Source organism: Solanum tuberosum, unplaced genomic scaffold (assembly GCF_000226075.1).
Source record: "Solanum tuberosum cultivar DM 1-3 516 R44 unplaced genomic scaffold, SolTub_3.0 scf00032, whole genome shotgun sequence".
Lineage (NCBI taxonomy): Eukaryota > Viridiplantae > Streptophyta > Magnoliopsida > Solanales > Solanaceae > Solanum > Solanum tuberosum.
In genome coordinates, this window is record NW_006238958.1 from 1,617,265 (window position 1) to 1,643,109 (window position 25,845).

The window sequence follows — 25,845 nt, forward strand, 5'->3', positions numbered from 1 at the left end:
TGACTTAATTATATATATAAAAAATTTACACCATCAATCCATATAACTCACGGACTTGCTAACTCTTTGTAGGAAAAATAGGAGCCTCCAAAATTTCGAACTACTTGAAATTTAATATATCACGGGAATACTATTTATTTTAAATTATAACTTAATATTAGTATTAGATAATTTTACTATTTATTTTAAGTTATCAATTAATATTACTATTAAATAAAGTTATCTTGTAATTACTTTTAAATAACTTGACTTTGTATAAATATTTCTTATATCAAATTATATAAAACATAAACTCTTACACATTTAAAGTGTGTGTGGTTGTTATATAGTTTTAAAGCTGGTATTATGTTTCCCTTAATCCATCTAAAATAATTATGTATCTTACTATTAATTAAGAGTTTTCTACCATATATTGAAAAGGATATATTTCAATACATGTATTTTTGCTACAAGATACACTAAAATAGGGAGGGAGGCCAGCGAGATATTCATGTATCTCATATACATGCGAATCACACCAGATACATATATCGTCTAGTGTTATCTGCATGTATGTAGAATACTAGATACATAGGAGAGTGGCGAGCGAGATGGGAGGGAGGCGAGCGAGATTTGCTATGTATCTGAGATACATGTGAATCCACTCGAATACAATGTATGTAGAACAAATTAATTACACCTAATTTTGATCACATGTATCCCCAGATACATGTATATGGACTCACTAATATTGCAAACTAGCGTGTATCTTAATAATTAGCTCTTATAACAGTGAGATTTCTATAAGTTTCCCTTTTATAACAGACATTAAATTAAACCAATTTTAATCAAAAACCTCCTATCCGACCCATTAAAAAGTACTACTATATGTCTTGATTTTCTACTAAATAGAGACCACTCTTAACTTGCATTTAGTGATGAAGAATGAAGTTGCACATGCTGTATCTTTAGTGTTTTTGCAGTTGTTTGTTGAGGGTAGGTATACTCACTTAATGCTTCTTATCTTTCAACCCATGTGCAAATTACTCTTGTCCGTGATACATGTTTATAATTCATATTCTAGAAGGAAACTCTCATTTCATATTCCATCATTTTAAGTTATGTGTCATAATTTGACTTTTTTTTTAAAAAAAGAATTTTGAAACTTATGATCTTAAATATTGTCGTGTTTATATGGAAGCTTCCTATTAAAGATGAAATAAGAAGTTTAGAGTTAGTTGTTTTCCAAAAAGAGATGGAGTTAGGATTTTTAATTTGTGAATTTTGAGATTCGATGTCTTTTTCTTAATGGATTCATGATAGGTTATTTATACATATTAAATAAATATTTTAACATAAAAACAAGGTCTTGTAAACAAGTATCCAGTGACAGAGTCAGGTTTTGTATGAAGGGGTTTCAAAATATGAAAAAACAAATATATAAAGAAGTCAAAGGAGATTAAGCATCTATTATATAGACATAGAAAATAATTTTAACTATGTATAAACATTGGTATTTTTTGCCGAAACCCTCCGCCCTATTTCCATCTACAGAAAAGTGTCATTCTTTTTTAAACATACAAATAAAGAAATAGTGTCACATAAATCGAAACGGACATAGTAAATTGATCTTGAAAGCAGCTCTTGCTGTCCTCCAGCAATCACAATTCACAGTTGGCTAACTTGTCTAAAAGATACATGTTTATATAATGGGCATGGTGGTGGATGGCTGGATGCTGACCTTCCTAATAAAGGAAACATTAAAGTCTAAGGCTTTCATAAAAATGCAATAATTTTTGTACACATAATTTAATAAAGCATTTACTCAGCATGATTGAGTTCTTGAAGTTAAATAGCATTAGTTCTTGTGTGTTTTTTTCCACCAAAGCTAAAAGTTTACAACTTAATCAATGAAGTTCCTTTTTTTCAAAATATGTTATTTTCTTGTTTTTTGTGTAAGTTTTTGTTATGCCATAAGTATACCTCCTAATAAGTCTATTCCAGCATTGTTTGTTTTTGGAGACTCTATTGTTGATACTGGTAACAATAATGGCCTTAAAACTATAGCTAAGGTTAATTATCCTCCTTATGGTAAAGATTTCATGGGAGGAATACCAACTGGAAGGTTTTCTAATGGCAAAGTCCCTTCAGATTTCCTTGGTAAGAAATTTTTATATATTGTACAGCTATATTGCTCAGACTCTTAAAATATGTCGAGGGGTGCGTGTTTTGATCCTTCAAAAGTAGTACATTATTGGAGGATCTGACATGGGAGCGACAACATTTCTGGAGAGTCAGAGCAGCATAGTTGTAATGTCTTATCTATCTATAGTTTGAATAGAGAAGACTATATTGTACATCTATTGTTGCTCTAACTCTTAAAACATGTAGACTTTGGTGTATGCTCAATCCTCCAAAAGTAGTGCATCATTGGAGGATCTGACACGAGTGCAACTACATTTCTGGAGAGTTCGAGCAACATAGTTGTAATGTGCTATCTATCTATAGTTTGAATATAAAGGACTATATATGTTGCTTGGACTCTTGCAAAATGTTGACTGGTGCATGTTGGATCCTCCAAAAGTAGTGCATCTTTGGAGAATCTGACACGAGTGCAGCAACATATCTCGAGTGTCAGAGCAGCGTAGTTATAAAGTCCAATCTATTTTATAGTTAGAATAGAGAAGAGTTTTCTTAGTCTCTCTGTCTTTATTTCAGTGGAAGAATTGGGAATAAAAGATCTTTTACCAGCATTTCTTGATCCAACTTTACAAGCAGAAGACCTCATCACAGGAGTTAATTTTGCTTCAGGAGGTGCAGGATATGATCCTCTAACATCCGAAATCGCGGTACATAATTTTTGTTTTATTCATTGATCAGTGTGTTCTTTTACCAGCACTTTTCTTTTAGTTCTGAAACTTAATGTATATATGCAGAAAGTCATCTCATTGGATGGCCAAGTGACATTATTCAAAGAGTACATAGTAAAGCTAACAGAGTTAGTTGGAGAAGATAGAAAGAATGAAATCTTGGCAAATAGTTTATTCATGTTGGTCACAGGAGCCAATGACATTACCAACACTTATTTCGGTACGCCTCTTCGAAAATCTTACTATGATGTTCCATCATACGCTGATCTCTTGGTCAACTTTGCTTGCAGTTTTGTACAGGTAATATAACATTTCAACTTAATCTGAATTTATGCCAATGTTCAAGACTAAATAATGATATGATGTTCATAATTCTGAAGGATTTATACGGTCTAGGGGCACGTCGTATTGGTATATTTGGCATACCACCAATCGGATGTTTGCCTTCGCAGAGAACACTGAAAGGAGGAGAAGCAAGACAATGTGTTGATAACTTGAACCAAGCAGCACAATTGTTCAACATCAAGTTGGAAGCTTACTCAAATTCTCAGGGAAACAAGTTACCTAATTCAAGATTGGTGTATGTAGATACATACAATGTTCTGCTTGATGTCATCGACAACCCTCAACGATATGGTAACTGTTTTTTTTTTTCCTTGAATAGTTAAATGTACAAGATTTCTCATATATTTATATGATTGTGTAGGATTCAAAATTTCAGACAAGGGATGCTGCGGGACGGGGAAAATAGAAGTTGCAGAGTTATGCACATATACATGTTCCAGTGATTCTGATTATATTTTTTGGGATAGTTTTCATCTTACAGAGAAAGCATACAGACTTTTAGTTCATCAGATTCTTGTCCAACATTTAAGTAGCTTCTTCTGATATATTCCACATGCAAAAGTCCAACAATATGTTTTTTTTTTAGGTGTACTCAAAGAGAAGGAGAACATTAGTTCATTCTATGTACTATCCTCATTGTTTGGTTTGCAAATAATTATACAAGAATTATAATACATGGATCGATTCATGTGTCATCTGCGATGTTTATTTCCTTTTATATTGATTAAACAAGTACATGATGTGGTAATAACATAGTTGTATTCACATTGTATCAGACATTGTATAAGTCAGTGATTACAACGAATGGACTTCAGATTTTGAACTTACCATTTGCCGAGTTTCTTGATCCAAAAAAGTCTTCCTTAAGTTTAGATGAAGCTGTAACAGACACTCATAGCTCAACTTGTTTCCCCAATCTCATATGGTGTTGTACGTAAGGGATCAAGAATTTGTTGTGACTGGATCATTCAAATTGTTGTGTGTATATCTGTAGAAACAAAGCTCGATATGAGCCAGTATATAGAAAAGGCAGCTAGATGTACTAAGCTCTCACTCAGCTTGACATGAGTCAGTATACCCAAAAAATCAAGAAGGTGAATTACATTTCTTATAGCTGAACTGATTGCTGAAGGGATCCAGGAAGGATTTTTCGCCTTGACAATCTCAGCAAAACCAAAAAGGCAGGGCAGGACATGGTAGGTCCCTGATAGTATATATGTTGAGGAATGGTTTGTTCCTGGCCAAAGACGGCTTCCTTTGTGTCGTTTCTAGGCCAAGCCACGAGAATGGTTACCTCAGGTGCTAGAATATCTGGCAGCAAGGACAATTCAAAATCCAATCAGACTACTTTTTGTTGTGTTTTATGCATTAGACCATAACCAAAGAAGAATCTTTTGAACAAAATGTGCATTATGCAACAGATATGATAGTTCATTTCCTTGAGAAGACATAATTTTCTTCTGATTTGGCTAAGTTGCCGGCCACTACTCTAGAAAATTGACATGGGGTAGGTACAATCATTTAATGCAATGTTTGTTATCTGTTGTATTCGAATAACGGTCATGTGATGAGCCTTTCTACAATCAGCTTGTGACTTAAGTAAATGTGGATGTTGTCCTATCAAATAAAGCTAACATTAAATCAACAAGAAGTGCAAGCATTTACTAACCATGATAGCCCTCAAGTTCCCTCTAGAAATTGAATTCTTGATCATTAAAGTTAAATACTAGTGTTTGTGTGTTTTTTCCTCCATGCTCCGAGAAATGTTTTCAGCTCTATCGATGAAGTTTTTCTCGTTTGAAAGACATACTTTTCTAGTGTTGTCAAGCATTTGTTATGCACTTCTACTGTGCAATGTCCAGGCAGACATGAATGTACCACGTAATAAGTCTATTCCAGCAGTGATAGTTTTTGGAGACTCCATTGTTGATACCGGTAACAATAATGGCCTTACAACCATAGGGAAGGTTAACTATCCTCCTTATGGGAAGGATTTCATGGGAGGAAAACCAACTGGAAGATTCTCAAATGGAAAAGTTCCTCCAGATTTGATTGGTAAGAAGACTTAGACATATAAATCATAATTTTAATTGTCTTATCTATAATTCACTATAGAGAATAGTTCATGTTTATCTTATTTCAGTGGAAGAATTGGGAATAAAAGAGCTTTTACCGGCGTATCTTGATCCAACTTTACAAGCAGAAGACCTCATCACAGGAGTTAATTTGGCTTCAGGAGGTGCAGGATATGATCCTCTAACATCTGAAATCGCGGTATATTTCTTTCCTTTATTCATTTATTTTATGTGTTATAAGCTTTTACCTTTCTTATATTTCTGAGAACTTTCATATGTAAATGCAGAATGTTATATCATGTCCGGTCAGTTGGAAATGTTCAAAGAGTACATAGTAAAGCTCAAAGAGATAGTTGGAGAAAATAGAAAGAATAAAATCTTGGCAAACAGCTTATACATATTGGTCATAGGTAGCAATGACATTACAAACACATACTTCAGTACGCCTCTTCGAAAATCCTACTATGATATTTCATCATATGCTGATTTTTTGCTCAACTATGGTTCTAGTTTTTTAAAGGTAATATAACATTTCAACTCAATCTGAACTTATGGAAATGTACACTACTAAATAATGAGATGTTGTTCATGATTCTGAAGGATTTACACGAGTTAGGGGCACGCCGGATTGGTGTTTTTGGCATACCACCAATCGGATGTTTGCCATCGCAAAGAACACTGAAAGGAGGAGAAGAAAGACAATGTGTTGATTATTTGAACCAGGCAGCACTATTGTTCAACAGCAAGTTGGCAGCCGACTTAAGTTCTCTGGGAAACAAGTTACCTAATTCGAGATTAGTATATGTTGATATATACAATCTTCCACTTGATGTCATCAACAACCCTCAAAAATATGGTACAGATATGTCTGTCTTTCTCCTGAATATCAACAAGATCTCCGTTTCTTATCTTTATATGATTGTGCAGGATTCAAGATTGCAGACAAAGGATGCTGCGGGACAGGGCAAATAGAAGTTGCAGAGTTATGCAGATTCGCGTGTTCCAGTGATTCAGATTATGTCTTTTGGGATAGTTTTCATCTTACAGAAAAAGCATACAGGCTTTTAGTTCATAAAATTCTTGTCCAACATTTAAGTAGCTTCTTCTGATAAATTTACACTCCAACATGGTGTGTTTAAGACCACAAGATTAAAGCACATTTTGGTACATCCAATGTATCCTTATTTTAAAACCACAAGATTCATAAGTGTTTGCTTTTTAAACTATGTGTCAAGTTAAAATCAGACAAACAAATTGAAACGGAGGTAGTATTATATTCTCACTCTGTGAACAAGTCTGTCATCTGATCTTTATTTCTCTTCTTTTTTTCAAGTAAGCATGTATATGATGTAGTAGTAACATAGGTGTGTTCATGGACTATTACAGTACATACAAACTTGCTAGACTAGTTTGATCGGCGATCTGCTGTTTGGGAGTGTTATCAGACACCTTGTGAATTAGTAGATACAACGAATGGACTTCGGACTTTGTATTTACCATTTGTCCATGTAATTGATCCAAACAAGTCTTCCTTTGGTTTAGATGAAGCTTTGAAAGACACTTCATAGCTCAACTTCTTGCTATTATTTGTAAATACCAATTTATTCGGGGTCACTTGGACTTCCAAACCAACTGGTGCTTTTATACTTGCTGTGTATGTTGCGTCTTCTTGTCCTACGTTAGTTACAGTTCTTGTTACTTTCTTGATTTCATTTTCTTTGATATTTGAAACAGCAATGGAAGGGTAGTTCATTTGTGAGACGGATTCAGAACTTGAGTTGGTGGGACATGAAAAATCATTAGGAACAGTATTTGAGATGAGTTTTATCTTTGATTTATCGTAGCCAACTGAGCATAGGTACTGCAAGTAGTCTGCAGTGTTAGTCTCGTAGACCAATCCTGGATTAAGTGCCAATGAAGGGCTTGCTTCTCCAGCTCCTATGTCGTATGGTGTTGCAACGGAGCCGGAGACTGTTGTGATTGGAGCCTTCAAATTGTTAGTCTGTAAAGCTGTAAAAACAAAGATTGACATGAGTCGGTATAAAAGGCAGTCCGATGCTCTAAGCTCCTACTTTTGCCGGAGTAAAGGCTTACCACATTGTATATTATATACAATCTTACCTTACATTTCTGCAAGAGGTTGTTTTCACGACATTGATATGAGTCTATATACCTAAAATAAACTGTAGTAGGTGAGTTACGACTTCTTACCTGAGGTCATGATAGCTGATTTGATTGCTGAAGGACTCCAAGAAGGATTTTGCGCCTTGACTAATGCGGCAATACCAGAAACATGAGGGCAGGACATGGAAGTCCCTGATATTATGTTGTAAAGTGGTGGCGCCTGGCCAGCGACAGCCTCGTTTGTGTCGTTTCCAGGCCAAGCCGCGAGAATTGCAACACCTGGTGCTGTAATATCTGGCTGCAAGGACAAATATCAAATTTGAGTCGGCCTATTTTTTGTTGTTTTTCTATCTTCATTAGAGCATAACCAAAGAAGATAAACAACATATTATTATAGAGTGTATGTAGACCTTACCCCTACCTCGTAGAGATAGAGAAGCTGCTTCCGATAGACTCTCGGTTTAAAGTAAGCATGACAATTAGTTTGCAAAAGGGGATACAGATATGGGAGCAATAACAACAACGGAATAATGCAAAGTGGAGATGCATTATACAACGGACAGAAGAAAGAACAGTAACTACCACAAAATAATGCAATAGTCGGAGAACAAAAAAACACCAGTGATAGCCGAAATCAAAGAACAAGAAACTACGTGAATAATGATAATACTACTAGTAAGAAAAAGGATAAAAGTAGTATTTACTTTGAGGAGATTATGTGTGTTGTATGTAGGACCCCTTGATGAGAAGTAAGCCACAAGAGGAGCTGGTTTGTAGTTAGCTATGGTAACAGTTGGCAGAACTGATGCAACTGGTTTCCTTCACAAGTTTTGAAGAATATTATAAGCAAAAAATCATCAGTTAGCAACAAATGAAATTCAGAATGGCCAACTAATTACTTTGTTGAGTTGATGTAAGAAAGGATCTCATTGCTATCCTTTTCAGTTACAACAGCTGCTGGAAAGGATTTGAATTTAGGTGCCACAGTTCTTGCATTATCATCTACTACTATAAATCCAATGCCACCTTTGCTCTTCACTTCTGTTAGTTTCTCAGTAAGTGAATAGTATCCGTCGCGATTATCACAAAGAACAACTTTCCCCTTAACTTTGGTTCCATCTAATGAATTCGGATTACAAAACCTGAAACACTTTGGTTAGTTATAGGTATGTACTACAGTCAAACCTCTCTATAACAGTATCTTGTATCAGGAATCTTTTGGTTGCTATAGAGAAATGCCGTTATAGAAAACATATAATATAACATAGCATGGAAAATTGGTTCCAAAAGAAACATGGTTGTTATAGAGAGGCCTGACTGTATGAGTAGACATCAAATGTTGTATCCTAATATTCTCTATTCTTCAAATTACCTTGCATTTTTCTCCGAAACAACAGTATTGCCGGACTTGGCTAAATCGCCACTAATCAACGGGTATACTGGAGATCTTGTCAAATTACCAAGACTTATACCTCCACCCTGCAACTCAAACAAGGATACCAAGTATTATAGTAGATAGTTTTGACATTTCCTCTGGCTAAGCAGAACACAAGATTGATCTGGTTTAGAAAAAGTATCTCTTCTTACCTTAATCAACTTGTTTCCACCTAAGACAATATCTGTCTCGAAGTCACGGTCAATTGTAGTAGCTGCAACTGTGAGAATCCAAGGCGCGACGTTGACAACAGTTGCCGGACCAGGGCCATCATTTCCAGCAGAACAGGAAACAAGAATTCCCTTTTCAACAGCATGGAATGCTCCAATAGCTATAGGATCACTCGAAAACTCAACTTCAAGACCAGATGATGAACCAAGTGATAGCGATAAAACATCAACCCCATCTGCAATTGCATCATCAAATGCTTTCATTATAGCTGATCCGTGACATCCATCAGTCATGCAGACACGATACATGGCTATTCTTGAACCCGGGGATCCACCCTTCGCGGTCCCAGAAGCCAAACCATAATAAGATGCTCCTGAAATCGGACTCCCAGCTGCTGTAGATGCAACATGAGTTCCATGTCCATTCTCATCCCTAGCTGAACCAGAAGGTCTTACACCATCCTCATCAGAGTCATCATAGAACCTTGCACCAACTAACTTCCTAATAAAACATCAAAAAATCGCGAACTCTATAAGTTTCTAGTCATATATCTATGAGGGTTAATTCAACGTATGGTCACTATAATGTGTAAAGTTTAATAATTTTACTGTTAAGGTAGGCAAAGTTCAGTTACTTTAACGTGACTGAAAATAGTTTAGTGACTTTACTGTTACACGTACTATCAACTATGTAACGTTCAGTTACCATATGATGTGGTGGAAAACATGTGTGATCATACACGAAATCAAATATACGAAGCTAGAAAATTACTTGTTGCATTTGAAAGAGATGGAATCATGACTTGCCATACAAGTTCCTTTCCACTTAGATGGAACTTCACTCATATCATTATCACTAAAACTCTCTGATTCAGGCCATATTCCTGAAAAAAGTGGTCAAAATTAAATTTTATCATACAAAATACAAAATATATAACTTGCTTGCACTTCATTTTATAAATGTTGCACCTGTATCCAAGATTCCAATTATAGTATCAACGCCTTTTGGTGACGCGTTATCAGAACCTGATATTGGACCAGAACTGCTTTCTACTTCAGTTTGATATTGCAAAAAGTCCCACGAACGCGTTGTGTGGAGTTGCAATATTGGATCAGGGAATACTGATATAACTCCAGGTTTTTGAGCAATGGATTTAGCCTCAGCTTCTGATAAACGCGCTGCGAATCCTGAGAAACCATTGCTGTAACTGTGTACAACTGCATCCTTTTTTCTAACATACATTAGAGATACATGTTAAAACCTCATTCTTGAAAATGAACTATAATGAAAATTCCATTAACCTAACATTTTCTCGTAAGATATTCAGTTTCCTCAAAAGGGATATTCAGACCGCGGTCTAAAAGGTCCATAAGTTGCAATAGAAATAAAAATAGAATCACTTACCAAACAACTGTCTCAAAAAGTGACAACCAGCCAAAAATTTTGTAACAAATTCAGAGTCATAAGTAATACTCCCTTTGTTTCATTTTATCGGATGGTGTTTGATTGGACATGTAATATAGTACGATCACGAAAGAAAGACTTCCAATACATACCTCATAAACGTGTCATGACATTTTTACGACCGTAACAATATTTCATTAAAGAGTCTAAAGCCAACGAGTTCTACATCGAGGACAATAGAAGAAAATAGTGTCATATAAAATGAAACAAAGAGAGTATACTAATATAAACTAACCTTCTTATCAAAGAGCTCATAAGTTCTGCTCGCTGATTTTTCGTGCCATCGTTCGACGAATCAGCAGCGCCCATGTAAACAATGTATACACCATTGTTTTTTTCTTGAGAAACTGCATTAGTTTCTCTAAGAAAAGAGAGTAATAATAAAAAGAAGCAAAAAAACAGAACAATGACTTTCATTTTTGTTACCAAATTAAATATTTTAACAACAATGAATGTCCTTTTTAAAGTTAAAATTGTTGATCACAAAAAGCTTATTATATAGTAATCATTATTTGGTGCATTCATGCGTGTGCGCACTTTATAATTGCCCGTCAATCACCTGCCACGGCCTATATATTTTACCCACTTATAGTGCGTTTAATGCTTATCCAAACACGCCACTATGACAGTGGAGTGGTGGTAGGCGGTGGCGATCGTCGTAGGCGTGGCCATTGGTGATTGGACTAGAGTATTTTAGTAATATAATATGTTAGGTATAAAGAAGTATATGTAACAGAATAACAGAACTAGCCTACATGCCTATTAGATTGGAAGGTTGTCCTAACCATTCAAATTTCAAAGTGTGTTTATTATTATTATTGTAACTTTGTTTTATTCAGTCGTATTTAGAATTTGAAGTTTATGAATTATGAAGTTTATTATGTACATATTAAGTGAGTTGTTCAACAAATATAACTTCATAGTGACAAGTAGTTGAAGCAAAAGTTATATCTGACATCCAAGGGTGTGGATTAATGTTTAATAATAAAGTGAATGTAAAAATCGCACAAGAGTTTGTAGTTCAAATCATTTAAAGATTTTTTTTTATAAAAAAAAAGTATAATATATAAAGGTGCTTTTAGCTTGACCTCAATCGGTATTTGTGTTCTTCAATTTTGGATGTGCATGAAGACTATAGATACATGCGTCTTACATGGCAAATTGTGTGTGTCTACTTGTTTAACTTTAAACAAATTTTAGTACTTACTTGTGGACATCCAAAATTAAAAGGCATAAATCAGCTGAATCATAATTAAAGAATACATTTATATATTATGCCTAAAAGAACGTTAGCTAACTTTTTTTTTATCTATCTAAATCATGTAGCAAAGTTATCTGGTACATATGACCAGGGAAGGTAATAGATACGTACTGAAATATAATGAACATTACCATTTTTAAAAGAAAACTTTGTTTCTGATATGTCTTTTTATTAAAATATACAAATGTGATTACGAATTAGCAAGGATCGTATGGATCAAAATTAGTTATAGCCCATAGGCAACAATAATTATTCCGTTATGTTCCTTTTTACTTATCAAATTTTGACTTAACACACTTATTAAGAAAATAATTATTGATATAGTAAGTTTACAATTTTATCCCTATGAATTGGTAGAGTCATAAACATATTTACTCATTACATTTTCTAAAGATATTAAGTCAATGTTAATAAATTGAGTATATAATAGGAAAAAAGAAATTGTCAACAAGAAATTAAATTAGAAAATATTTCACAAGTAAATACAGACGAGAGTAATAAACGTACTTAAGTTTGGTAGTCAGTAACAAAATTTGAGTGTTTCAAGGCGACATTCACTTCAAGCAGTTGCGCATCAATTTTCTACTACTTAAATTTTTTCATATATCGTACTTTATAAGCGAATTCAAAATTTGAAGTTTATTAATATTACTTTATTTACGGTCAAATATTTTATACATACTTAGGGTTGTTTGTTAATTTAAAGTTAAAGTTGAAATTTTGTACATATTTCATAAACAAACATTAATTTGAAATCATACTTCCAAAATTCTATAGACGGTTACATAGTAGAATTTAAGCATAAATTACTGAATTCATGTAAACACGTATATTACATGCTAGCTAAGCCTCTCCCTAGTGTTGTAACGTCTTGAAAAACATGTTGTAAGTAGTTCACACAATAATAGCATTTCCAATTTTCCATCATATTTGTTGAAGAGAAAGAAGTATAGACACAAGTATTTGACATCCCAAAAGTTTAGGCAACAAAGAGTACATTTATTTGGGGAAAAATATTTTTTTAAGACATTCACACTTTTTAATCCCTATTTCTTTTGATTACTACAAATAATTCTAACTGCATGTGATTCATTATATTGCAACCCTAATAATCATCATTATTTTCCAGCATGATTATTACATAAATTTAAAGTGGTATCCTAGACAGAAAGATGTTTATTCCTTAGATTTTTGACAATGACGTTACACATATACAATGATAACCCCACCAAGTGTTATTGTTTGTTATGTGGATTCGAGTTTTTTTTTTCTAGGTCATTATTAGTCCTGCGTAAACAACAAAAAACTCAGTGTAATCCGATCCCATAAGTAGGGTTTAGAGAGGTTATAGTGTAAGTAGATCTTACCCCTATCTCGATGAGGTAGAGAAGTTGTTTCGAGGATCTATCCTTGACTCGAGTAATGAACATCAAAATGACTAAAAGAGTAATACTTAAGTAAAGAGGATATAGAGAAAAAAAATCCGTTGCCGGGAATCGAACCCGGGTCTCCTGGGTGAAAGCCAGATATCCTAACCGCTGGACGACAACGGATTTGGTAGTCCAAATTTTATTGTAATTATCCTCTGTTAGATAGTATTAATCATGAAGCTAAGCAGTGTTTTGGTGAGGTAAGGATTAGTCCCCGGAACCATTTTGTACTAAAATGATAGGATTAGTTATCACATATATTCCGATAACCAAACGACTCCTTGGATGTTATTTGACATTTATCGATCATGCTTAAGTACTACCCTATTTCAATTGGTAATGTTTTAGATGTACCATTTTTATGAAATAAAATTGTTATAAAAAAATATTTATACACTTATTATGAAAAGGGATAGAATTTCGAACCACTTTTTATACATTTAATTTTTCTTTTCAAAAAAAGGTATTATGCATAGAAATGCCAATGAAGGTCCTTAGATGCTTATAAACAACTTTTTGATAATATTCCTAAAGCAAAAACTGGTCCACAAATCCAGTGGTTCTTCAGAAAGTTAAATCATTATTTCTCCCAACTCATTATCAACACAAATCTCTTGTTCTTAAAGCAAGACCCTTTATTCTTATTCTGAAAGATGACTACCATAAAGTAACTTGCCCTCAATGCTTAAGCCGACCCAATGAATATATGACATGTGTCTTCACATACACTCGTCATTAACAACATCACTACTAGTCTACAAGCTCACAATGAGTCATTGTAGACGAGGTTTGGTGAATACCAACAATGAATACATGACACGTGTCTTCACATACACTAGTCATGAACAATGTCACACTAGTTGTACTACAAGCACACAGTTGAGTCACTGCCAGCGTGGCTTGGTGAACACCAGCAATGAATACATGACACGTGTCTTCACAACTCACCATGAGCAATGCCACCACTATTGTACTACTAGCAAACAACGAGTCATCACTGACATAGTTTGGCGAACATTGGCAACATAGCACGGACGAGCAGTACACTACTATCAAAAAATCGTAGTTAATTAACACACATATCACCTTAATCTATCACTTAAGCATGAGAATCGGTATAGATTAGTGTAAACACCAAATTCAAATATTTGTTCCACAAGTCTCAAGGCCTTCTTGGGGTAGGCAGTAACTCATCATGTACCATAATCTGTTCTATCATACGTCGAAAGAGATAGAGAAGAAATCTCTAAAACATAACTATAAAATAATGAGATGCAAAAAAAAACAATAATTTAAAACAATCAATATGCCTAGATAAGTATAACAAAATCAGCAGAGCACAATCACTCTGGTTACCAGCCAAGCACTAAATCTACATTTTCAGAATGTTTCCTCTGAAAAGGAGGTAAAATTTCAACCCAAAAAAGTTAAACCTTAGGCTCAAAATCCAAATTCACTCCATTGAATCACACAATGGAATACCAGCCTGCATATGCGATGCAAGTATACGAGCCAAACGACTCGAAAAGTCTCAAGCCTCAACTGTATATCCTTTTAATCTCCACTATCGTTCCACTCTCTATACCAGATAACTTACACATTAGTTTAACTCTTCCACTCACCTCAAAAACTGCAAAAAATATGGCCTCCACCAAGGGCAGCAAATGATGTATGTATAACCTTCCAAATACACCTTCCTTTGAATCAGTATGCAAGACAGAGTTGCCACTCGTTGCAAAATCGACAGTATTGTTTCATGCATGGTTGGTAGAGACTTTTTCAGCGCCAGCGCTGCCTTCTTCTTGAGCCGGGTTTGATTGATTAGCTGATTCGTCCGATAAGCCACCAGCAGCTACCTCCAGTTGAGCATCGGTCACTTCTGTAGCACTACTGATATTTGTAGCTGATTCATTCTCAGAGACATTCTGCAAGGAAGCTCTTGGACCACCATCTGTCGATGCAACAGGTGTGGACAAACCTGAATCAGCTGCAAGCTGGCCAGCAGTACGAGTCCATTTCCTCCAACCATCCCGTCTCCTTACCTTATCATCCTGGAAAAAATAACATCACTACCATCAAGATTACTTCAAGTAACGGATTAGAACACCATCAGTCGATACAGCAAGAGTGGAACAGTTGGTGCAAAACCAAAAATCAATTCCAAGTAGTTAGTTTATGTTGTACGAAATGCAGCACCCTTAGAAGACAACCCAAAACAAATACGGTTATATTGGAGGCAAAGGACTTTAGGCTCCTCGAGTCTCACTTATCTTACCCTAGAAGGCTATAACTATGTGAGATGCCATAAGATATGCATTCTCTCAGTTCATGAAAAAAGCTTCCAAAAAAATGAAGAAAATATTTGATTCTCTTTGACTAATTACTAAAAACTTGTCAGCAGACAGTAATATGACAAGAACTCACACGGGCAGTTCAGTAAAGAAATTACAACTTCAGGAACCTCAATGTGTACTTCATATCATGTGATCTAATAGTGGAAGAAAAGGATAAACAGCGAGACTATGCAGTCGAGATAAAATTTCTTAACTGATGATGCACCATGTTCAAAATACAGAGGCAGTGTTATCTAATATTATCAAGCATCTTCTTTTTTTTCAAACCCACTTAAAAGCATTAGAATATAATATATCAAGGCAAGAGAAGTTTTAATTGATATATTACCTGCACTTCTACAAACGTTGAACCCCTCAAACAATACAAAATGAACTGGATAATATCAGACTGCACCTTCTCTGTCATTTTCTTAACCTGCAAAAACAGACCACAAGCAAAACCTTGATCCCCAAAAATGTACTACTATATTGTAAAAGCACGTCAAGAACAAACAATAGATATTACGAGGAAACGAGTATGGAAATTGCATATACATATGGTTTCAATATGGGCATATTTAGCAGTGGCAAGTCCAAGTTGATGGAAATTGAATCCCCTTCATTTAAAAAGTATACTGTCTGATAGGGTAAAAGCAATTTTTTTAGTTATACATAAGTTGTTGGATGCCCTTGCTATAAGAAAAAGTTTAGTGAAGAGTCAAAGGAGGTTAAGAAATTGCTTCAGATCACAGGTTTAAATCCCATATATAACATTCTACTAATTTTTAAAATCCCATAGATTTATGGGTCCCCCACAGATATTTAGTACGGCTTTTTTGGGTGTATTTTGCAGATATGTATGTGTCAATCAAATGAATAGTCAAGTAACATAACTCAAAATGTGATTGCAGACTACAGTAGATTAGTTATAATAAAGCCCTCTATAAAAGACAAAATTGCTAATCTCAAGGTAATAAAAAGTCATAGGCATCTTATAGTATTGCCATAATCAATACTCAACATATAGAATTCCACCAAAGGGTTTAAATAATCTGGACAATAGGAATAACAGAAGTCCTAAAAGCATTGATGAGATCCAAAGCCTTATTTGTAATAATTCCACTATTTAAAGATCCAATAAAGAGTGCTAAAATCTACTTGGACATTGAACCAAATTCTTGACTTTGGCATGTAATCATTAGTCTATAACCATTGGATATAAATAAATGTTTTGTATAACGATTTCAAGCAGAACAAATTGAAATGCTCTTGGTGAAAATGTTAGAATTCAGAAAACAGCTGCCAAACAATATAAATTTGGATACGGATTTTAAATTGAATAGAAAAGGATATGGAAACCAATTCCAATTTTCTATCCTTGACTTCCTGTAAGGACACCAACAAATTAAATAAAATAAACAAGAAAGCCCCAAATGGAACTCTGATCTCCAGATTTTCTCTTCAATGAAGGTTATTTCTGTCAACTGCAATAACATCCATCAGCAAACAGAAACTATGCTGATAAACATCAAAAGTAAACCAACATGAAACAATGAATCACAGCAGAACATTACAGCTCAATCAAAATTCTTTCTACAATTGGTCTGCATTTAACAACCTCCAGAAGCTACAACAAACATATACGAGGAAGAGCAAATGTGAGACTGGCATAGATGCTTTGGGGAGATATCACTTCCTTTAGTAGAGAAAAAAACTTGTGTGTTCAGTCACCAATCAAAGGAACTATAAGTTTTTAAAAAGAGTTAGAGAAATTACGTGTCTAGTATTTTCAGTTTGTTTTATGAAGTACATTCAGGTGGTTCAAGGAAAGATTAAGTCAGCTCTAACATAAAAGACATTAAGCTAGAACAAAGGATCTGAAAATATGCAAATTTGGATAGGTAACTGGAATGAAACCAAAATAAACCTGACAAAGTACACTTCCAATCCTGAATTTAGTCTATTGTATAGATTTGGTACCCATTCTAGATAAGTTCAACAGTTATTGCATAAGCTAGTTTCTGAATAATTCAAAGAGAAACTCAATTTCAACTAGAGCATTTTGTTAGTCATGACCTAGTTTCATATGTTTATCTCCAAGCACCTGACAATTACTATATGCAATTCACTAGCTCAAATGATCTCAGCATATGAGTTCTGGAACTTGTGACATCTTTATGCTGAGATTCAATGATTTTAGCTAAGCAAGCTGAGCTAAATATCAAAGAGAATACAAGGATAATCACAGCCAGTTCATGATTATAAAGTCAATCCTCACACACATCATGTCTTTAAGCAAACGAAAAGTGTGCCAATAATTTAAAAAAAAAAACAAGACATACATGGTCCTAAGCATATCAACATAGAAGAGGAAAGACAATGATGTGTTATCAACTTATCATAGAGGCCGATTCTGCAATCAACCAATATGTACTACAGAAATAGGGATATCACTTACTCGAGGAAAGTTAGCAATCAGATGCATAGGAACCCAGCCTTCCTCATCCATCTGTACCCTCAAGAAGTCATCTTTAACAAGATTAGCATCACTGAACCACAAAAAAAAGGAACTTCGTTAGATAATTGTCACAAAAGATCATATAAATTGAAAGAAAGAAAGTTATTTAAAAGGGGGGAAAACAGGGAAGGGAAACGAAAAGAATTACATTCATAGCTTTGAAAATTACCTGAAGTAATACTCTATCTGAGTAACCAAGGAGGAAGGCAAATTTGGATCCACTAAAGGTAAATGTTGGGGTAATTGTGGAGCTTGGTTGATGATAGGCACAGCACTATAGGGCTCGGGACTCAAAGGAGGAACATAAAAGAATGGAGTCATATCTGAACCATCAAAAAATAAAGAAATGAGGCATATCTGAAAGGAACCAACAACAAAATCGGTAACATTTAGCAAACTAGATTATAAAAGAATGGAGCAGCGGACTTACCATATCCCATCTGATTAACAAAAGGTGGTCTCATAGGGGTTGGAAGAAATGGGCCAGAACCAGGGAGTGGAGCCCGCATAAACGCTGCATGAGGAGGAGCAAATGGAGGACCCATATGAACGTCTCTCCGATCTTGATCGCGCCTTCCCCCATGATTGTTATGATAAGACCCATCTCCACGAGGTCGGCCCCCAAAGTTACCTTTCCTGCCATGATTTCTATGGGAAGAATGATCATTTACTCCATGCGGCTGAGACGGAAATCCTCCAACAGGTCTTACACCTCTTACAGGAGGCTCAAGAACAGGTGGGAAGTGCATTACAGGAAATGGTGGAGGCAGTGGAGGTGGAGGTGGAGGCGGAGTTCTAATAAATGCTCCAGCACCTGGACCACTACCACCACCACTGCTGCTACCTCTGTATTTCATTGATCTTTGTCTAACAGGGGTAGTAGGATTTGCATTTGAATTTGTGTTTGCATTAACATTAGCCTGTTTTTGAGGTGACTGAGCAATTATTGGACCCTATTCACAAAAAACATATACACACACCAATTAATCATTTATTCCCCTTTTGATTCCTTCATATCAACATAATAAATATAAATGCAGTAAACATTTTAGCCTTCAAAAGTACGCGAATTCAAAAGTACGCAAAACAAAATAAAAATCGAAATTTGAGTATAAAAATCAACATTAGATAGTAAATAAACCTGAGAAACAGAAGCCGATCCATCTGGAATTGGTTTTGCTGAATCAGTAGCTGATTTTGGGCTAGGCCGAGTAGACTCAGAGAGAGCAGGCCAGGAAACAGCTCCACCCATTACAGAAACCGCCTCAACAACACCGTTTACAGGTTTATTCCAAGCAGGCTTCTTCGGCCGACCTACATTGCCATCATTACTATCAGAACTCTCCGTCAGAGCACCGGAAGTAGAAATCTCCGGCGAAATCTTCTGGGTCGAGCAATCATCCGACAACGAAATTTTCTCCGGCGAAACACCGGCAGCCGCTGCCAACGGTGACGGCGAGCGAGGACTTGACACTGATGCTGCTTCAACCTCTCCACCACGGACCACTTGAGCCCATGGTGCTTGCAAACTCCGGCGAGCTTGAGGACTGCTGACAGTAGCCCCGACGGCGGCGGCGGCGCCGGTGGATGTTACAACGGCGACACCATCAGTATTGGCCGCCGGTGAACTTGGGGTGTTGTTATTTGCAGAAGAATCCGGCGGCGTGGCCATTCAAAAACAAAAGAAAAAAAATCAAAAAAATTCAGAAAAAAAAAACCCAGAACCGATCAACAGAATCAAAGAGATTAAACAAAAATGTAGAGAAAAAAAAATGAAAATCAGGCACGAAATTCAAGGACGAGTGATGAGAAGAAAATTGAGGTTTTTGGAAAGCATCAGGTGAGAGAGAAAGGCTGTAAATTTTAGGGTTTCAGTGATCACTATCTCCCTCTGTTTTGTGTCCTATTTTTATTTTTATTTTTATTTTTATTTTTATTTATTTATTTTTACTTTCCTCTTTCTTATTTATTTCAATAATATAATGAAATTACCAAAAGATACTCTAGATTTCTTTGTAATGGTGTTTATGCCCTTACAATTAAAAATTTGAGAAACCCTAGTATGTACAAATTGAGTTTTATTAATCGACAACTCGATAAATGTATATAAGAATCTTTTAAAAAAATATAAAGGTTTAAAGTAAAAATATTGAAAATGTGGAATTAATTTAAATTTTGATAGGTATATATGATGTCTAACGAAAGGATAAAACGTATGAATGATTGCTCCATCAGATCAGACTTGCTTTGTGAATTTGGATTAGAGATAATGCTAGATTGATGAATTGTATAGACACACTAAAGTATTTGATCATGTAGTTAATTAAGTTTTTAATCTTGTCGGGTATTAATTTATGTCGTTTATATGATTTCTTTTCTTGATTTTTGTAATTTTAATTGTCGAAATGTACACGTGATATTAATAATAATCGAGATTTTTTAATCTACAGATAATGTATGAATAAATTTTGATAAAAAACTCAAAAATTTATGGTAAATGTATCAAACATCCTGACAAACACACATAACTTTGATAACATTTGAGATTTTATTGATCGACTAAATAAATGCACGTATGAACCCTAAAAACAATTTAAAATTTATAATAAAATCATCTTACTTATACTTCTGAAATATACTTAAACACCAAATTGTTTTTAAGTCGTGCGGGGTTCATTCCTCAATCAAGCGCTACTTGAAAGTCAGGATAGATTTCATTCTCAGTTAGTATGTAAAAAAAAATTAAGCATGCTTAATCGTTCGTATCCCATACCTATAGGCGATGGTCGGAGTTTACAAGTTGCTTTGATAGAAGCATGTTAAGAAATATAGCTAAAAGTGCTAGCATAAGGAAGAGATTCTATGGATGGAAAGAGGCCCTTCCTTGCTTTCAAGGTTTCGGCATTAAAAGTCAAAGGATTCTTTGTTTAAGTTTAATAATAAAGTAAAGGAAATCGGCCTGCTCTTCTCTCTTTTCTCTATTGAACTATGGAAAGCACTTTATAGTAGCGACACGGATTCACCACAACTTATGACTTCGCCAATGGGGCAAACGAAGGCTAACCCGTTCTGGTTGTTATGACTGGCAAGAATCGGTAGGTTCTTTCAGTGCGCTTTGGTCCTTCTTACAGAGACTATCCTTTGTATAAGTTATGATCCATCCAAGGAATGAGCTTCCCCAGAGTAAAATCCCGTGGACTACAAGGAAAAGATAGAATCTCGCCCGGCAACAGCAGCTGATTCAATAGCAGATGGTCTTGGAAAGAACCTTTCATTCGATGCTTCTGATTCAACTCCCAGACAACCAAGGAAGTATGCGCGAAGATAGGGTTAGCCCCTGCGGCAAGCATTATCCGGGAACGAGAATTCTTTGTTTCAGTTTTATAATAAAGTAAAGAAAATCGGTCTGCTCTTCTCGCTTTTCTCTATTGAACGAATATATGCGATTTTGATAACAATTGAAATTGTACTAATCAATTAGATAAATACAAGTATGAACCCTAAACATCTTGACGATCGAAGGTAAAAGCATTGAATTTTGCTAAATTAATTTTTTGATAAAAAGGATCCATTAAGCCCTTGTAGTAAAAAATAATCAAACACATAATATTGAATTCCAAATTTAAAAAAAGTTTTTCCAAAATAATAGTAGACAAGACTATAATTGCTTTAAATTTTGTATGATCTATAAGTGTTTTTTGGCATTTTTGTGGAATTGTGTATTCTTTAGTCATACATATAGAACATGGCATACTTTGTATAACAAGCAATAAATAAAATTGGAAAATAATCACCATCAATGGTGCAATAAAGAATTTTATGTAGCTAGGGAGCACTCTATCCTTTTAATAGGCTTTAAATAATTTCCAATATGACCATACTACTGGAAGGAATTTACTTAGTGAAATTTCACAAATAAGATCGGAAGAAAATAACGGGTACACAAGACCCTATTTTATATAGATAGAAATATTGTTTTTAAAGACAAATTATCAATTAATTAGTTAACCAAAAAATATTAAAAGCAATTTTATTACTAGCTAGGCAATGTTGCAATAATAATAATAATAATAATTATACTTAATCAACAAATTGAAAATCATATGACAGAAAATGTTAAATCATGATTTAATTTATTTTTGTAAGTTATTCAAACGTCACACAATAGTTAAATAATTTGTTTATAAAATTGAGAAAAATAACCAAATATTAAATTTTGAGTGTACTGTTATCTCGAAAGGTAGTTTTTGTAAGGATTATATGTGCTGCTTTTGAAAATAGACAAAATTTAAATTTTAGCCAACAAGAGATATATATGTGTAAATTGGTCAATCACAACAGTATCCATGATAAGAGCCCAATTGAACTCAAATATGTATTGGTAAGCTAGGCCCAAGGGACGTGATGTCTATGCTACATACAAGTTCTACGCGAGTCTTTTGGTACGAGGAATAAAGAATAATAATTTTAGATTAAAGTAAAATGATTTTATTTTGTATTTAGTTAGAAGCATTTATTAATTTCGTAAATAACATCATATTAATTATACTATAATAATGGGAAAGTTATATCAATATATATATATATATATACACACGGTGGAATAACTAATCTTATGTAATATTCAATCCGAAACTCTCGAGATAATTTTGTCTTTGTCTTTGTCTTTCTCATCCTCATACCAAACAAACTCTGTACTAGTATTGTATACGAAAACTATTTTCTCATAATAGAGCTTCAAATATCTTATTACAAAATTTATTATTTTGATTTATAGTAATTTACCAAATCACAACATAACCTAAACTTACAAAATTGACGTGTTTAGATATTTAACAATATAAATAGTGAAATTGAGTGGCAAGATATTTAAACTTGTGGGCTATAATCTTTAATAGACAGTAGCTTTATAAATATCATATAGTAATTTGTTTTATCATGCAGATGACCATAGTAATCTCTAATTTTAGCCTCTTTTTTAAATCATATATTGAATGAATGATTTTATTAAATATAATTAAAAAGAGTTTTATATTATCATCGGGAAAGGTCAGTGGGGAGACTAGTAAAGGTTTTCACTTGAGGCCCCAGAAAAAATGTTTGATAAAGTATCAAATTTATTAAATTCGTAGGTACATACGACTTTGAAAATAATTGAGATTACATATAAATCAACTAGAATACATGAACAATAACCTAAAAAAATCCCCAAGGTTTAGAGTAAAAAGATCAGATTTATTAAATATGCTTAAATTCCTTAGGAGAGTACATCTGATAAAATTAAATATATAGTTAAGCCCTAACAAGTACACATTAGTTTGACACCAATTAAAAATTACACTAATCGACTAGATAAGTGCATTCTACATAAACAAAAAATGATTATTGTAGACAAGACTATAATTGCTTTGAGTTTGTTTTTTTATATATAAAAATTAATAAATCGTATGTTTTTAATTGGTAATACGATTTACTTTTTACCTTTTAATAAATAACAAAAAAAAACATACTATCATCATCAAGGGGTGTGAATAAGATTGAACCGTGAGACTTTTGAGTCGAAAACGTTTTACCTTCACTTTGACTTAATTAAATGAAATTGTGTAAACGAAAGTAGTGTACATGAGAAAAGTCCAATTGAGTTTGAACATTTGTAAACTAGGTAGTGATGTAACCACATACGACGATGAAAAGAATGGTCAGTTGAATATCCTTTATCGAAAATTATATTATATATATAAAAGATTATACAATGTATATAAATCACAAATTACTTTTCATACGTATATACTATTTCTTAAATATTTTTCGCTAAATTTCCGACTTAGCCACGATTTAAGCCTACTGGACGTAGTGTCTATTCCCCATACACTGCTAAAAAAAAAAAAAAAACTATGCCCCCATACACGATACAACTATTTTCTTATTAAAGAGCTACAAGTAACTTATTGCAATTTTTGTTATATTAATTTTATATTATCGATGCAATTATGACTTTTTTTCTTCCAATAATGTAAATAAAATATTTAACTACCATTTTCTTTCATCCAGGAATATCTAATTACCTAACTCATAAAAAGTTGCCAATTTTTCAAAATGTAAAAATCTCTCTTGAACTTCTCGTACCTTTATTAATTCACATGAATATATCGAAAATCTTGGAGAAAGTCTCTATAAAAGGAAAAAGATATTTGCTAATTAGATAATAAGTAACATCTCATTAATTGACAAGTAAATTGTATCTATTGAAATATCTCAAAATGAACAATAGAGGGTAACTTATAATTATTTTTTTTGAATTTAAGGAATAAAAAATGTTTGATTTGAATTGGGAATATAAGGAGTAGAAGGTCGAGTTCCCGTATGGATGATTAAATAAGACTAAAATTTGATCTTATGTTATATAATGTCATTATTATTTTCCCTTTTATTTATTTATATTAAAGTTACGTTACATAACACGAAGTTATAACTGACACTCAAAGTCCTTAAGCAAATACAATCTCATTGTATTGCTATAATATCATGATTTTTCATAATTCCATACTAAAATTTGATCTTATATTTTCCATACTAAAACTTGATCTTATATTATCTCATGTCTTGATTTGAAATGGGAATATAAAGGGTAGATGGTCAATTTTTCGTATTTATGATTTAATTAAAGATTAAAATTTGATCTTATAGTATTTCTTGTCATTATTATTTCTCCTTTTGTTTATGTTATATAACTGACCCTAGAAGTCATTAAGTAAATGGATTAAATTATCTATTTATCTCTTCATAATTTGAAAGATTGATTAATGATTCTCTAATTCATTTATCTTATTTTTGGAAAAGTCAATATGTTTAAAAGAGGAATATTTATCTAATATTGGTAATGAATTTGGGCTTATTTTCTTACAAATATTAGGAGTATGATTTTCCCACTTTATTGTAATAAAAATTTGTATCATACGTAATTTCTAATAATTATTATCACGAGACCTTCCATTTTATGAAATTTATTCACACTATATTATACCAAATTAATAACATGGCGTGTGTGATCTTTTGCACACCTAGGAATAGGATCAATAAATAAAACCACAGTTTTGATGTACATATATTATATTATATTATATTTTGATGTAATAAAAGTATATATTATTTTGATGTAAACACATTAGGTATATTATTTTTTATGCAGTGTTCAGTTTTATGTGTTAAAATAAGTATGCACTACATAATTTTTAGAAGAAAATATTTGTTTTCAAAACTACCTTCTATAAATACAATGAAAATAATGTTAAATTTTTTTACGAACAATTATTTCTTTAAATATATTAATGTATGCTTTAATTTCATTGCATTACTAATATCATATTCATATTATAATATCAAATAAAATGTTATAACTGTTACACAAAAATAATGCATGCAATATTTTTTTCTAATGCATCCTACCAAACGATCGAAATGAAATAGGATCCGAAGAATAGTAGTAAGGTGAATAAGTAGATGGTCTAAATATTTGTTAAATATACTTCAACTATAAAATCCAACTCTTTTTATCCTTTCATCAACGGTAATTGAGTACTAGATTTAAAAGGCAATAAAAAGATCCTCAATAACTCTTCTCCTTACGTTTTATTTAAGGGCACAGGATTAAAATATTAACTATATATAATAAAACCTGCAATATTATAAATATACTATGATTCTCGTTCAAAGATTTCAATTTCCATCTCCACACAATCTTCCATTTTTATGAAAACTTAACATAAATACGACAATATCATACATTATAAATTGTAATACTCTCTTCATAACAAACATCACTTCATCAACAAACATTATT

At 33.4% G+C, this 25,845-nt stretch overlaps 3 protein-coding genes and 1 non-coding gene across 4 annotated transcripts; 1 reads left to right on the forward strand and 3 right to left on the reverse strand.

Moving 5' to 3' along the window:
• The first annotated feature begins 1,889 nt into the window (after positions 1-1,889).
• On the forward strand, positions 1,890-6,431 carry LOC102604478 (GDSL esterase/lipase EXL1-like). The gene is made up of 10 exons (XM_015306459.1): positions 1,890-2,139; positions 2,698-2,828; positions 2,916-3,149; positions 3,230-3,485; positions 3,556-3,717; positions 5,001-5,249; positions 5,338-5,458; positions 5,546-5,789; positions 5,870-6,125; positions 6,197-6,431. Exons 1-10 carry the CDS (start codon positions 1,890-1,892, stop codon positions 6,376-6,378), a joined length of 2,085 nt encoding a protein of 694 aa, XP_015161945.1. The 3' UTR covers positions 6,379-6,431.
• A 123-nt stretch (positions 6,432-6,554) lies between these two features.
• LOC102604810 (CO(2)-response secreted protease-like) lies at positions 6,555-10,890 on the reverse strand. Its single transcript, XM_015306426.1, has 9 exons — positions 10,699-10,890; positions 9,968-10,230; positions 9,771-9,882; positions 8,981-9,500; positions 8,766-8,872; positions 8,293-8,535; positions 8,098-8,212; positions 7,481-7,691; positions 6,555-7,279 (listed from the first exon to the last, which is right to left on the reverse strand). The coding sequence occupies exons 1-9, from the start codon at positions 10,878-10,880 to the stop codon at positions 6,711-6,713; spliced, it is 2,322 nt and encodes a 773-aa protein (XP_015161912.1). The 5' UTR covers positions 10,881-10,890; the 3' UTR covers positions 6,555-6,710.
• A 2,315-nt stretch (positions 10,891-13,205) lies between these two features.
• On the reverse strand, positions 13,206-13,277 carry TRNAE-UUC (transfer RNA glutamic acid (anticodon UUC)). Its single transcript has one exon. It is a non-coding gene; the product is annotated as a tRNA-Glu (tRNA).
• A 1,122-nt stretch (positions 13,278-14,399) lies between these two features.
• On the reverse strand, positions 14,400-19,906 carry LOC102606259 (la-related protein 1C-like). Its single transcript, XM_006342009.2, has 6 exons — positions 19,147-19,906; positions 18,436-18,958; positions 18,175-18,328; positions 17,946-18,036; positions 15,837-15,923; positions 14,400-15,205 (listed from the first exon to the last, which is right to left on the reverse strand). The coding sequence occupies exons 1-6, from the start codon at positions 19,675-19,677 to the stop codon at positions 14,909-14,911; spliced, it is 1,683 nt and encodes a 560-aa protein (XP_006342071.1). The 5' UTR covers positions 19,678-19,906; the 3' UTR covers positions 14,400-14,908.
• Between the last annotated feature and the right edge of the window lie 5,939 nt (positions 19,907-25,845).